The sequence below is a fragment of the Chelonia mydas genome, chromosome 7, assembly GCF_015237465.2.
Source record: "Chelonia mydas isolate rCheMyd1 chromosome 7, rCheMyd1.pri.v2, whole genome shotgun sequence".
NCBI lineage: Eukaryota > Metazoa > Chordata > Testudines > Cheloniidae > Chelonia > Chelonia mydas.
In genome coordinates, this window is record NC_057853.1 from 122,764,261 (window position 1) to 122,779,472 (window position 15,212).

General features: G+C 50.5%; 1 protein-coding gene across 2 annotated transcripts in view; it reads right to left on the reverse strand.

Moving 5' to 3' along the window:
- HPSE2 (heparanase 2 (inactive)) overlaps positions 1 to 15,212 on the reverse strand; it is a 280,559-nt gene that overhangs the window by 18,620 nt on the left and 246,727 nt on the right. For both annotated transcript variants that reach the window (XM_043552473.1, XM_037905356.2), the window contains exons 8-9: positions 12,109 to 12,215; positions 10,285 to 10,399 (exon numbers count right to left, since the gene is read on the reverse strand). In XM_043552473.1, the coding sequence (XP_043408408.1) occupies positions 10,285 to 10,399; positions 12,109 to 12,215 (222 nt within the window). The remainder of the gene's footprint in view (positions 1 to 10,284; positions 10,400 to 12,108; positions 12,216 to 15,212) is intronic.

A 15,212-nucleotide genomic window follows, 5' to 3' on the forward strand; every position in this document is an offset into this window, starting at 1 on the left:
AAAGTACGGACTGACTCCAAGTAGCCACCTTACCAAATTCCCCAACAGGAACACGTTTAAGGCAAGCAAAAGATGTTGCCACTGCCCTAGCAGAATGAGATTTTACAATCGAAGGCACGGAGAGTGCCACTAATTTATACCATTCCCTGATACATTGTTTAACCCAGCTGGAAAGAGTTTGACTAGATCTACTATTGCCCAGATAGAGACAAATAACCTAGATGACTTTCTAAAACATTTAGTTCTATTTAAACAATATGCCAGAACCCTGCTTGCATCTAAAGTATGCACCAAAGAGTCCCCTTTATTAGCAGGCATTTTAGGGGGGAAACGGTAAATTAATAACGTGACCGATGGGAAATTCAGACACTATTTTTGGTAAAAACCTGGAATCAGGTGCAAGAAGCACCTTGTCTCAATGAAAAATAGTAAATGGGAGATCTGCCACCAGAGCAATTGGCTTGCCCTTCCGGCCGATGTTACAGCAATAATAAATAGTCTTATTAGCTAAATAAAATATGGAACCCTCTGCCAAAGGGTCAAAGGGTGGTTTCATAAGCCTAGATGTGACCAAACTGAGAGACCCTGGTGGGACAAGATCCCTCAAAGAGGGATACGGATTGGACAACCCCTTCACAAACCTTTTAACTGTATCATGCACAAGTAATGATCTGCCATCAAAGCATGGTAAATAGAAACAGCTGCCAAGTGAACTCCTAAAGAGGCATCAGATAAGCCGTTAGACTTCAAATACATTAAATACTCTGAAACAGAAGGACTAGAAGCTGAAATGGAGAATCAGATTTTCCCTGCATCCAAGAGACAAATCTAGTTCCTTTCAAACAACATCACTTCCTTGGGAACAGCTTCCTGGAGCTGAGCAATACCCCCCGGGGCTGACGAGGACCAGGGCAGTCACAGTCTGATCAGCCAGGCTGTCAGATGAAGGGGGATGTTTGGAAATTCCACCCACAGCTGAAGGAGATCCATGTACCACTCCTGCCTCTGCAAACTGGGCAAACAAAAGTCATCCTGCCTTGTCCTGATGTCCTTTCCTCAGCACTTCCAGAATTAAGGGAAACGGGAGAACATACAGGCGTGTCAGTGACCAGGATATGGGTGGTCATGCCTGTCAGAGCAGGAGCTGGTAGCCAAGAGTGGGAGCCAGGGGCAGCGCCAGAGTCAGAGGCCAGATGCTAGAGCCAAGGGTCAGAGCCAGGTTACCTGGAGTGAGGCAAGGCTGGGTCAGAGGCAGGAACAAGGTGGGAGCAAGGCTGGGAACAAGGCGGGTGAAGAAGCTAACACAGCGGTGGGCAAATGCTTTGAGGAGCTGCTGATCTGATCTGCTGACTTGTCCCACCAAGATCTGAGGGCCAAGTGAATGGCTCTTAACTCCAACACATTTATATGCAAGTTTTCGTGAAACAGCCAGCGGCCTTGAACTGGAAAAAGGACCCGGATGAATTCCCCATCCGTTGCCGGATGCACTGGAGGCTATGGTGACGGAAGGTGAAGGAGGACTGAACAAGACACCTCTGAGGACATCCCATCTGGCTGCCCACCACACCAACGAATTCAGAACATCCTAAGGCATGGTGACTAACATCTGAGGCTGTCTGGGTCTGTAAACCTGAGTTATCTGATGCTGCAACTACCTCATTTGAGGAAACAGAGTCATGTAAGTAGTTGCTACTATAAGGCCCATGAGACCCAGAAAGAAAATCATCATCTGGGTTAAACATAATTGGATGTGCCAAATAGATTATTCTATCTTCAGAAACCTTCCCTCTGGGAGAAAAGGCCTTCTGCTACTGAGTCCAGTACAGAACCTAGGAAATGAAGTCTCTCAGCTGGGCAGAGATCTGACTTTTTGATGCTCAATAGCGGAGCCAGCTTCATAAGCAAGAAGATTGTGGAGTTGATGTGAAGTGGCAGGTCTTTGTGTGACGAGAACTTCAGTGGCCAATGGTCTAATATGGGTAAACAAAACTACCCTGAGTTCTTAAATATGCCACTACTACAGAGAGGCACTTCGTACAAATTCCTGGTGCTGCAGATAGGCCAGATGGTAGGGCCTTGTTCTAGAAACGTTGTTGGGCCACCACAGAATGAAGATTCTTCTGATGGCTCAGCCAGATTGACATAGGAAGATACGCACCCTTGACATGGAGAGTTGCGAACTATCCTTGGCTGAATGCAGGGGACATACTGAGCCATGCTCTGTCCCTCCAGAAAACCAGCCCATCTTCTGGCAAATCCTGGACAAACACAATTGTCTCTTCCCATAAATGGAGCTGGTAATTATTTACCCTAATACCAAGAGAAGAGGAAGAAAAAAACTTTCTTCCAAGGGCACCAATCTTTCCCCTCCATCAGCAGCTGTTGAATGGGCCAGACTGGACCTAAGTCTATTACTGGCAGCAGCCGCCACCAGTGAATTAGGCGCAGGGAGAGTAGGAAAGGAGGAAACCCCCTACTGAGGTATCGGAGACAATGTGTCTTCCCTGGCAGGAAGCAGGGGTTGCCCAAACAGGCCTAGCAGGCTGCAGCAGACAACCCTGTATCGGCAATGCAGTCTGATTCCTGGAGGCAGCTCCAAGAATCTGAAATACCAGGTGAGAGGTTCCTCCTCAGCCACCAAAGGTAGGTTCGATGCAGATGCCACGTGATCCACCAGGCGAGGAAACCTCAAGCCGTGTGCTGGAGGAGACCGAGCAGAAGCAACATTATGTGCTCATCAAGTGAGCAATCGGAACCCATCGGACCCTGTTCAGAGAGAGGAGCCGGCTCCTCGCCCTGCCTGCCAGACAGCGTCTCAGTGCCCAGCTGTGTGCGCTGCAGACGGCCCAGTCAGGTGGAATGGGGTCTGAGGATGGTTCTGCCTCTGGATCTTTATGTGATAAAACATCAACTCTCCAGCCATGCGGATACAGGTTAAGAATTGCTGCGGTGGAACCCAGGGAGGCCCTGGAGCCCGGGACGGCCAGTCGCTCCAGTAGCTGGGACCTGGGAACATGCTCATAAGAGGAAAAACAATACTGGAGTGAGGAAACCCAGGCTGAGGAGCCATAAACCAGGATGAATAAGTCTCTTAATTCTTCCTCTACCCTCTGAAACTGAGGCTCCAACCTTGGATCCACGTGGATCTAGCCAGAGACAGCAATGGAACCAGAGGGTAACAAGCAATAGAAGGTGACAGTGATTGGCCTGACTCCCTGTGAGGGCCCTAGAAGAGGCATAAATGGATCTGGAGAAAGACTAAATCTCTTCTGCTCTTCTCCTCCTTTCAGGTGAGGAGGCAGCAGAATGCAGAACCGAAGGCGGCTCCCTTCCTCTACCAGCTGCCTCTCACCGGAACGCGAGGCATGCTCAGAGGCGGGATGATGCACACGCTGCCACCACAGTAAAAAACGTCTGAAGATCCAACGGTGACCCCAGAACAGGAGTGGAGGGAGGAGCTGGCCCCACAAATCTGGAGAGCAATGTTTCCTCTAATTTTTTCCACCCACGTGCAGAATAAATTTTGTTATGTGCACTGAGGTACGTGTGGATCTGCGCCACTAGCAGAAACAAAAAGCCTTGATATAATATATATTTTTAAAAAGTTACCACAGGGATAATTACTCCAGCCAGGACAGGTTAGGCATTTTAGAACTCACTACTCAAAGAATTACATTTAAGCGTAAGAGAGAAATAAAAACTATGAAATGCATAGACCAGTCAAAAAACTAAAATAACACACTTTGAAAGAACAAAATACAGAGAATATATGTGCACTGCAGGAAGTACCAAGAAGTAACAACAACAACAGTGTTGGGAGGTGTGTGACACAGACAGTGTGTGTGTGTGACACACAGAGACTGTATGAGTGTGTGTGTGACACACAGAGACTGTGTGTGCATGTGTATGAGACACACAGAGACTCTGTGTGTGTGTGTGTGTGCGTGCGTGGGTGTGTGACACACAAACTGTGTACGCGCTGGCTGCTGGGGAAGTTTCTGAGAGATGCCTGTCCCCTGTGTCTTTAAGGCACTCACTGAAAGCTCTCCTCCTCCTGAACCATGTCCCCTGTCCCTCGCTCTGCGGAGATGGGGTACATGAGCAGGGGGGACGGGGAGAGACAGAATGTGTGGGTGTGTGAGAGACAGAGATTGTGTGTGCTGGCTGCTGGGGAAGTCTCTGAGAGACTGTGCACTGTCTCTTTAAGGCACTCACTCACCTGAAGACTTGTTCAGATCTCAGAGCTGCTTGAATCCTAATGAGCCCAGTCCCCTCTCCCCTGCTCGGTGGAGATGGGGTGCAGGGGCTGGGGGAGGGGGACACCCTGACATCAGCACCCTCCTTCTCCCCCGCCCCGCCCCCCCCCCCCCTCTGCACAGCCAGCAGGAGGGTCCCAGAAGCAGCTGCAGGAGCAAGGTGGCTGCAAAGCAGTGCGGGGAGGGAAGGGCTGCCGGCTGGGCACGCTCTGCTATCAGCTGGGCGGCATTTGACTCTCTCCTGCGCGGCCGCCCAAGCGCGCAGCTTACAGGGAACACAGCTGGAGAGCACCAAATCTGGTGAAAGACTAAGCTCTGCACCTCTGGTCTTCCACGTTGAAACCAGAACTGACTTAGGTTTCAGAGACAGAACCGTAGCAACCATGTCAGAATTGGCAGACCAATAAGTCTGCTGCACGGACTCTGACACCACTAACAGAGGCTGTCTTCTTCCTTGCCCTCTGCCTGGCAACCCACGCATCTGGAGCAGACAACATGGCTCTAGGTTCTCTAGCAGGCCGTCTGTCTTTTTTCACAATGGTACCTTGGGAGCCCTGATGGCTTTGACAGAAAGATCCAGAGCTGGATCCAAGGAAGATCCTGACACCTTGGAATCCGTAGGCAGTTCAGCCTTACTGGAGAAAACTCCTGGAGCTGAAATGGGCTTTAAGACTTTGGCTCTGACGACCTTCCGCCATCGGACAGCTTAACAGCAAGAGATTCCTTAAGGAGAAGCACCTGCCGTCTGTTCTGCTCGCTCCTCTCCTCGCATGCTCCTCGCACACAAGTCCAGCAAATAAATCACCCAGGAGGAGAGTGTCCTTCCCGCAAGCATTTCGGGCACCTAACGTGGTCACCCGACACTGGGAAGACGCTGGGCATGAAGCACACCTCTTCATACGTCAAACTACCTTATACTAAACTGATACAAGAACAGATCAGAGACTATCCATGGAGAAAACCTCTGGATCCGAGTGGACGGGAATGGCTCATTTCTGTCTGGCCCAACAGCGGGAAGGAACTGAGGAGGTAGGGGCATAGCACCCCCTTCCACAGCCTGTCCCTCAGACTGTTTGAGGATGCTGAGGGAAGGAGTAGGAGGGGGCCGGTGCAGGCTTTACTGGGGGCCCAGGGGTACAAAGCACCCACAGGAATCAGGATTAACCAGTGTGCACTTGCACAGGGCCCCCATCTCTGTCATGATGGAGGGGCAACCTGGGTGGCGCTGCAACCCCGTGTGCCAGGTCACAATGCCCAGGACGGGAAGCAAGGCCCAGCCCCGTGGAACAAGCGTCACTGCTATGGGCTGAGTGTGGGGCAGGCCTGCTTTCCAGCCCCTCATGCCCCAAGGCCAGGCTTAAAGTGTGGTGCCAGAGCAGAGGGGGCTGCTGCAGGTGGTCGGTGCTCCCTTGACAGAGCACTGAATCAGGAGGCCCCACCTGCCCTGGAGGGGACGCATATGAGCGCTAATGGACACGGCTTGGGGAGGGCTCTACCATCAGGCATTGCCGGGAAGGCCATAACCAGTAAGCGGGAACATGCAGAGCCATTTGAAGAACCACCCCAACTTCTTCCCCACAGCCAGGAAAGCAGGTTCTGGCACCCCGTCACCCTCTGATCTCCCTAAACTCTCCTCCCTCCGCCTGTCCCAAGGCTCGTTACCCAGCTGGATTAAGGAAAATCCAGCATCATTCTACTTGAACAGAAACCAGACGTCTCCCCACCTCCAGGCTGGGTCTGGCAGGAGAAAGCTCCATAACTAACCGGAGATGTAAATGCAAGTTTAAGCACCAGCTTCTCCTGGGCTCTGGGCTGCTCCGGCTACATTGGTTTCTACCCAGACGTCTGATGTTCCTGTCGCATCCCCCATGTTACGTAGAGTCGTTTCCCGAGCAGGAAAACCCTCCAATGTCACGCACAGCACCCACCCAGGGTCGCACAGGATTACAGGGCCATTACATCATCTGGCCTGACCTCCTGGATTACACAGGCCAGAGAACCCCAACCCGTAATCCCTTGCTGAGACTGAGCCCCATCACTTGCATATGGCAAACGGACGTGTCATTTGCGAGGCGTGTAAGACAAACAGATTTCCGTAGCGGAGGACGACAGCCACCGACGTCCCCACTACAGAACAGCACAGAAAGCTCAGCGTGGCCCTCCAGGTCCGATGTGCTGCGTGGTGATGGGGGTGGACAAAGTCACCCTCACCCCACTGGTTTCTCCAGGGGGCAGGGCTGACCCATGGCCCGGGCAGCAGTTCCAGCAGCCTTGACAGTGGCCAAAAGCTGCTTTCCCACATCAGTAACGGAGGCCCTTTGAGACTCCTGTGTGGTCTCTGCGGAACCAACCGACCAGCACTGCTTCACCAACACAAGCCACTCCCAGAAACGGAGCCCTGGAGCCCCCAGCCAGCAAAGCATTTCAGAGTATGCTTAATTTGTGGGACTACTCACAGGTGTACCTTGAAGCACGGTCTGAAGTGCTTTCCTGAGTCAGAACCTGAGACACGACGGTCTCATCTGCATGACAGCCAAGCATCAGACAACCTTCCCCGGCAAGACAGGGAAGCAGCATCCCCGGGGCAGAACAGTCTCTCTCCAAGAACATTGGAGGGCTGCAGCTCACGCTGCTGTAATCAAGGTGGGTGATCAGGTCCAACCTCTGCTCTTGGTGGCTTCTCACGTTCTCAGGAAACCCCTCGGGCTGGGAGATTCTCAGGCCTGACTGCACCCCAGAGGTGATTTTCTGAAAAACCAGAAGGCTCTGTCCAGCCACTGGCATCTGGTGAATGGAGAACTTTGTGCTGGGTGAGCAGCTCGTCCTGAGCAAACACCGGGACCTCTCCCCGTTGGAGAAATGCTGATGGTGCGGGAGAGGAGCATTTCCCACACACGCTTTACTGATATACCACAGCTAGCATGGCCAGGGAAGGAGTGGGTTTCTTTACCAGGCCCATACCCACATGAGAGATTTTCCTTGCTGATTTAACTGCACAGTCCCCATGCTGGCAAAAATCATCGTGCAGAAAGGGGAACTGTACACTCACTTTTCCTTTGTCTTTTCTGAGAACATTACAGTAACACAGCGGCATGGAGGAGAATTTCAATAAAAGCAAACCAGTCAGGAAAGTCAGAAGTTAAGATTCCCACAGCTATGCCAAGCAGGCCAGTGTTGTTATTTTCAACCCAGAGGTGCTCAGAGCCCCCAGAGAGGTTTCCTGTGCCATGTTTGAAATGCCTGTTTATGCTCATAAATGTAGCACGATGTGACAGGCAGAATGCGCAGTGCGGCTGAGCTGTGTGTGAGAACATTCGTTTCTGAGTGTCCTGATTCAGGGATTTTAAGTGATCAGTTCCCTTGTGTCAATTGCACTAATAATATTTAGCATGCACCAGAGCAAACGATCTGTATTTGATACTTTGCAGAATGACAGGTGAAATACTTTGCAGAATGACAGACTGTTCCCATCACTATCTTATCCCTGGATCTCAAAGGGAAGCCCAGCTACTCGAGAACAGCACCCAGGAGGGGCAAAGGAGCTCTGTTGTAAAAGGATCAGTTCAGCCCAGCATCCGAGGGGCTGTAAAGCCTGATGCACCAGCACTCTTATCTGACAAGGCTGGATCGGCAGTGGCATGGAAAGAAAAGAAGAAACGCGCTCCTACGGCGAGCCCAGCCCAAGTTCTCTGCCAGCTGACGAGCAGCCAGGTCCATTCACAGTGATTGATCATGCAGTTGATGTTGCACTTCTCTCAGCAGCCAGCTGACGCACACAAAGGCTACATGTGGAAAAGTCTTTGTCACTGCAGCTAACGAGGGGATTATATTTCACATCACAGCTTCCCGGCACAGGTACAGTCAGCTGCTTTCATCTCGCGGATCGCTCCCACGGGAAAATAGCACCCGCTGCACCTACAGCCATGTCACAGTCTGGTCTTGTTGGGTTTTTTCATGTCTGCAGCTTTTAAACTCTTTAATAATTTTCACCTGCCCTGGGCGCTTTTAAACCACAGGGGCGAAAATAAATTATTTTACAAAGCACACGTTAGAATCTATCCAGGAAGGTGATATAGGAGCATGGGAAATGAATTAATTCTGAAGCATGTGGGAGAGGGAATAAACAATTACTCCAGGGGGGATGGCAGCTCACTTACTTTATGACAAGAATTATCTTTAAAATGGCAATGAAGTCCATGTTAAAGTCCTGTGCTGCCTTTAACAGCCAAGGGTTTGTTCCTGTAGCTCCTGCCCTTGGAGCTCATAACCTCACACCATCTTAACCTCTGCAGAGGGCTCCTCAAGGCACCTACTCCCTGCTCCAGCTGAGCCAGCTGGCTAGTGGACATGTACACACTGCTACCTAGACCTTAGAGTAAGTCAAGCTCTGGGCTGTAGAAGAAACTTCTCAACAGGAGTTTGGAAAGGCCCTGGAGTCACCTGGGGATGGAGGTGCTGAGGCTTGGCCAGGGGAATTGGGTCTTTGGAGGAAAGCCGTCAACCATTTGCCCCAGGAGCCAGTTTTAGTTCAAACAGGATTCAAGGATGAATGACCAGGGAGACTCACTCCCCTGTGGCCAGGAAAGAGGGATCAGTCTGGGTCACATTAGGACATGTTGGTGGGGCCTCCTGGAGCCCGGAGCCCATTGTGAAGTTCAATGGGGAGCTGAGGATGCATGGACAACACGAGATTGTATTCCCCTCTGCTTTAGCGAGTCACTCTTTGCTACTACCCTCAGAACGAATTCGGGAGAAATAATCCAAAACATAGACCTCAAATGTCTTCCCCTGACACCTGATGATGCGAGAACAGAGGTGCACAACTCAACAGCTGATTAGCTGGGAGAAAACTGTAAAACCCACTTCATGGAGGCTCTGACCCCTCGCTGACTCTCCCCGAGATCTCAGCACAGTATAAAACCCACCTCTTTTTACTGGCAGGATTTTGTTATCAAATGCTGAGCTCTCTGAAGTGGCTGCCCTTATGATTCCCAGATCTCCACTCCACATTCCAAGGGCCTGCTGGCAGGGCTGTCAGATTGGTACCCTGGACCAGCCTTGTAAATTCCTTTCCGTGGAGATACAGAACACCTCTCTGCGGTGCCAAGTTCTCCACTTACAAGGTGCAGAATTTATTAGACTGAGAAAAGATGAAAAGGAAACCTGCCCCTTTAAAGCAGTTTTACATACGGTTTCTTTATTAGAGCTCTGCGCACTTGGAGCTCTGCACACAGCTGCCTGAGTCTTTCTGAAGAGCTACAAATGAAAGGTTTTGCACTGAATCAATGGGAACTGCTCTGCTCCGTGAACATCTTTTAGCTTCATTTCTATAAATCTAAAACCAGGCACTGATTCCAACCCCGACTCCCTGGGTCCGGCGCTCTCTGGAGATCTGGTCACTCTTCACTTTGAGCCTGTGTTTCTACATCACACTTTCCCTTCCTTCTGAACCCAGGTACCTCCTTTGGGCTGTCCCCTCACTCTGCCCACTCCAGGGGACAGGGCCCCTCAAAGTGATGTGCTGCATGTCCTCCTCTGCCTGCCCATGGCACCCCCGATTAGCCAGCAGCATTAGCCTCTGTCCCAAGTTCAGCCCGCCGGGTTCCACAGAGTCTCTTATTTTGGATACAGTTTCAGCTCCAGAGGTAGAGCTGCCCCATCTGCTTTCAACATGTTGTGTCTGACATTAACTAATGTCTCCTATTAGCACTGAAAGAAACCGATCTGGAAAAATTCATTTTCAAGTGGAGTTCAAACAGGCCACAAGGAGAAGTGGATTCTTGACTGCACACAGGATTGTTTTTGCGGTGAAGCCAAGCATCTGAGAAACGGGTCAAGGGCACAGACGACAAGAACTTCTCTCTCTGATTTACTAACTGGGAACAGGAAAGGGAAGACAAAATCCACGCACTTCAAAGGGCCAAGAAGGTGAATCACAGAGACTGTGTGTGCGTGTGCATGCAAGAGTGTGTGTGTGTGTGTGTAACAGTGACAGACAGATGGAGCAGGAGCCTCCTCACACACCTACCGGCAAAGGGTTAAAGTTCTGGTCCACAAGGTGATTATGTCCATGGTCAAAAAACGAGTGTCGCATCACCACCTCAATGCCCTGGTTGGCCAACATGCCCAAGGTGTTCAGCCACCTGGAAAGAGGAAGAGAGCTGTGTCAATAGGTGGCCGGAGGAGCACACTTGCTGAGTGGCCGGCCAAGAAACCCCCAAAGGCATGTTTCTGTCCCAAGGGCCACTCTCCAGTCATTTGCACTGGGCACTAGCTCCAGGAGAAGGCAATATATGAAGGTGCTAATGTCTCCGTTCCACGGGATCGTTACGACAGAAGCCATGTCGAGCACTTTATTGTTCCACATAGATGAACTGAGGGACCTCAGACATTTTTTACCAGCTGGATACCTAGTGCCTCTCCCCAGTCCTGCCGCACCACGTCACCCCTGCACACATCAGTTCTGCTTGTCCACAACTCCACCACCGGAGCTCATACACACTCCCACTATCACCCCTACACACACATTGCATCCTCACACCCAGCCACATCACTACAACCCACGTGCACAACCCTAACCATCACATCCCCCCGCACACCATACTGTCCTGGTATATGCCTCCTCCTCCCAAGCATCCCAGACTGTAGCAGGCTGCTGTTGCAAAAGCACCTAATTAGCCCCTGCCCAGTCAGCTCCAGTCAGGGGAAACAGATTGGGGCTGATGGAAAAGGCCTGATGCCGGCCTGAGGATTGGCAACACCTGCCGGCCTGACAAGCCAAGGGCTATAAAGGCCAGGAGGGAGTCAGAAGGCAGGGGGGCAGCCCGGGAGAAGCCAGTCAGGGAGGGAACTGGAGGCCTCCTAGCTGACGGCTGACTCTGCCTGTAAAAGAGGTTGAATAATCCTGTAAAGCTTGTAAATAGAGAAACACCGGTGGTGGGATAACTGCAGGTAAATAAAGACACAGGTGTTGCACAACTCTGAAGCCTCTCTGAGCCTTATTGGGGGCAGCAAGCGGGCCCCAGGAAGAGGGGCGGGTTGTAGACCCTGTTACATAGACCTACAGACACACCTTACAACTCTTTCCAGAAAGAAAGATAATCTTCTAAACCTCCGATTATTGCAGTCAGCTCTAACCCTAGGAACTGGAACTATGCAGCAAGAGACCGCAGGCTGCTCTGTCATGCCAGCCAGCAAACCCTGGGAACCATGAACATCTTGGGCTTCTATGATGTAAAGAAACCGGATTCCAAACTGGAGCCGTACAGAGCTCCTTTATAGGCTCTTCCTTCAGATGAGATTGCACCCCCCTGTGAATGAATAAAGGAGTGAGTGCCGGTGAGAAAGCATGTCTGCAGCTGAAAGAAAAGGGCAAAGAGCTGGGGACCCAGCAACATGCCGGGGGGAGGGGTGCGGGTCTCTCTGTGGCCAGACAAGCATGTCAGAAGGTGAGTGATGGAGCCGCTTTCCTTCCCTCTCGAGACAGAATCAGGGGTAGAACCGGCCGGTTTTGTTCACTCCCAGCTCTGAGATGCCCCGGGAATCGGACTGTTCCGAATAGTCCCACGCTTTGATTCCTGTGGCCGGCCTGGGCCTGTGGGGCTGTTCCCCTTTCCTGTCTCCATCCGTTAGGCAGGAGGGGGACAGATTCGTATCTCATGTGCCCTGTTGCCAGCCCAGAGCTCCTCGCCTGTGGTAATGAGACTGCTCAGGCGCAGAGCACGAGCCGTGGAGATATGCACTCACAGCAGAGCTGCGAACCTGCTCCCAGCTGCAGACAGCTCCCCCCCCGCACCCCATTGCACGGTAGGAGTGTGCGTGGGTCCCATGCCTCACCCCCCACCCAACTCACAGGAATCCAGCAGCGTACGAATCCGAGAGATTGTTCATGCCTCCAGCTGAGGTGGCTCCGATACCTTCAAGCCAGATCTTCTTCCCAGGTGCATAGGTATTTACCACCTGTTCATAAAACAAAAAGAGCAGGAGACCGTCATCCCGTCCCTCGGCTGCAGGGTGCAGGTCATCACTGCCTGGCCACTGGCAGGAGTCTGAGAACAACCAGCCAAAGCAGGAGGTTGGGCAGCAGCAGCCCGCCACAGAGCCGGGCAGGGGAGCCCAGCGCCCGGCTGAGCCACTGGGGATGCCAGAGGCCGCTGTAGTCTCGACCCGCCTGACACGGCAGAGGGTGAAAGTGGGCACAGGCTGCGACTCTACCTGATTAAACTAGGACCACGGAAATCTTTGTTGCTACCACTATCACATAATTGCAGGAAACCTTGTTCAAAAGCTGCCGAGTGAGGTGTCCACGGAAAGGTTGTGATTCGCTGAATGTGGTTATGCTATTTGCACGCATGGATCATATTTGTATTTGAAGTTATGAGTATTGGCTCTGTACCTGGATTTCTAATGTGTTTGTTCTGGGAAACTCCAACAAGGTATTTAGCCTGCACATCTTAGACTATGCAAATTAAGTGGATCATCAAGGAACACTTAACTCACAATGGAAGACATCGACCTACCCTGAATGGACTTTCCTGTGAAGAACGTGCTGTTTGGGGTATAGGTAATGACTTTTACTGGGACTAAGCGAAATCAGGCATGGACATGTGACTTGCCCATGTGACCCCAAACTCCATCTTTTACCTGTAATTTTCCACTACTGGTGCTGAGGGCTTTGTTTGAAACAATGGATTTCCCTCTGCATGGCAGAAGCTATGAAAGGCGCTGGAAACACCTCCATTTTGCCTCTTTCCTGCTCCAGCCTCTTTCCTGCTCAAGGCTCTGGACTGTGGACTTATACTAATAGGAGCATCTAACCAAGGGACTGAGGACCTTCCAATGATTTGGAAGCAACCAGAGACTTGACTTAAGTCATCAGTTTATTCCATCACTGCTACAAGCCTGAACCAAGAACTTTGCAATTATTATATGTATTTGATTCCTTTAACCAATTTTAACTTTTTCTTTCTTTCTTTCTTTCTTTCTTATAAATAAACCTTTAGATTTTAGATACTAAAGGACTGGCAAAAGCATGATTATTGGGTAAGATTATGGGGTAAGATCTGAGTTGTATATTGACCTAGGTGTGTGGCTGGTCCTTTGGGATCAGAAGAACCTTTTACTTAATAGGTTTCAGAGTAGCAGCCATGTTAGTCTGTATTCGCAAAAAGAAAAGGAGGACTTGTGGCACCTTAGAGACTAACCAATTTATTTGAGCATAAGCTTTCGTGAGCTACAGCTCACTTCATCGGATGCATAAAGTGGAAAATACAGTGAGGAGATTTATATACACACAGACCATGAAAAAATGGGTGTTTATCATACACATTGTAAGGAGAGTGATCACTTAAGATGAGCTATTACCAGCAGGAGAGTGGGGTGGGGGGAGAGAAAACCTTTTGAAGTGATAATCAAGGTGGGCCATTTCTAGCACATTTCCAGGAGTTAACAAGAACATCAGAGGAAGGGGGGGGGGGGAAGGGGAGGAATAAACAAGGGGAAATAGTTTTACTTTGTATAATGACTCAACCACTCCCAATCTCTATTCAAGCCTAAGTTAATTGTATCCAATTTGCAAATTAATTCCAATTCAGCAGTCTCTCGTTGAGTCTGTTTTCGAAGTTCTTTTGTTGAAGAATAGTAACTTTTAGGTCAGAAATCAAGTGACCAGAGTGACCAGTGACCCCCACTGTTCCTCAGACGTTATTGTTAACTCCTGGAAATGTGCTGGAAATGGCCCACCTTGATTATCACTTCAAAAGGTTTTCTCTCCCCCCACCCCACTCTCCCGCTGGTAATAGCTCATCTTAAGTCATAGAATCATAGAATATCAGGGTTGGAAGGGACCCCAGAAGGTCATCTAGTCCAACCCCCTGCTCGAAGCAGGACCAATTCCCAGTTAAATCATCCCAGCCAGAGCTTTGTCAAGCCTGACCTTAAAAACCTCTAAGGAAGGAGATTCTACCACCTCCCTAGGTAACGCATTCCAGTGTTTCACCACCCTCTTAGTGAAAAAGTTTTTCCTAATATCCAATCTAAACCTCCCCCATTGCAACTTGAGACCATTACTCCTCGTTCTGTCATCTGCTACCATTGAGAACAGTCTAGAGCCATCCTCTTTGGAACCCCCTTTCAGGTAGTTGAAAGCAGCTATCAAATCCCCCCTCATTCTTCTCTTCTGCAGACTAAACAATCCCAGCTCCCTCAGCCTCTCCTCATAAGTCATGTGCTCTAGACCCCTAATCATTTTTGTTGCCCTTCGCTGGACTCTCTCCAATTTATCCACATCCTTCTTGTAGTGTGGGGCCCAAAACTGGACACAGTACTCCAGATGAGGCCTCACCAGTGTTGAATAGAGGGGAACGATCACGTCCCTCGATCTGCTCGCTATGCCCCTACTTATACATCCCAAAATGCCATTGGCCTTCTTGGCAACAAGGGCACACTGCTGACTCATATCCAGCTTCTCGTCCACTGTCACCCCTAGGTCCTTTTCCGCAGAACTGCTGCCTAGCCATTCGGTCCCTAGTCTGTAGCGGTGCATTGGATTCTTCCATCCTAAGTGCAGGACCCTGCACTTATCCTTATTGAACCTCATCAGATTTCTTTTGGCCCAATCCTCCAATTTGTCTAGGTCCTTCTGTATCCTATCCCTCCCCTCCAGCGTATCTACCACTCCTCCCAGTTTAGTATCATCCGCAAATTTGCTGAGAGTGCAATCCACACCATCCTCCAGATCATTTATGAAGATATTGAACAAAACCGGCCCCAGGACCGACCCCTGGGGCACTCCACTTGACACCGGCTGCCAACTAGACATGGAGCCATTGATCACTACCCGTTGAGCCCGACAATCTAGCCAGCTTTCTACCCACCTTATAGTGCATTCATCCAGCCCATACTTCCTTAACTTGCTGACAAGAATGCTGTGGGAGACCGTGTCAAAAGCTTTGCTAA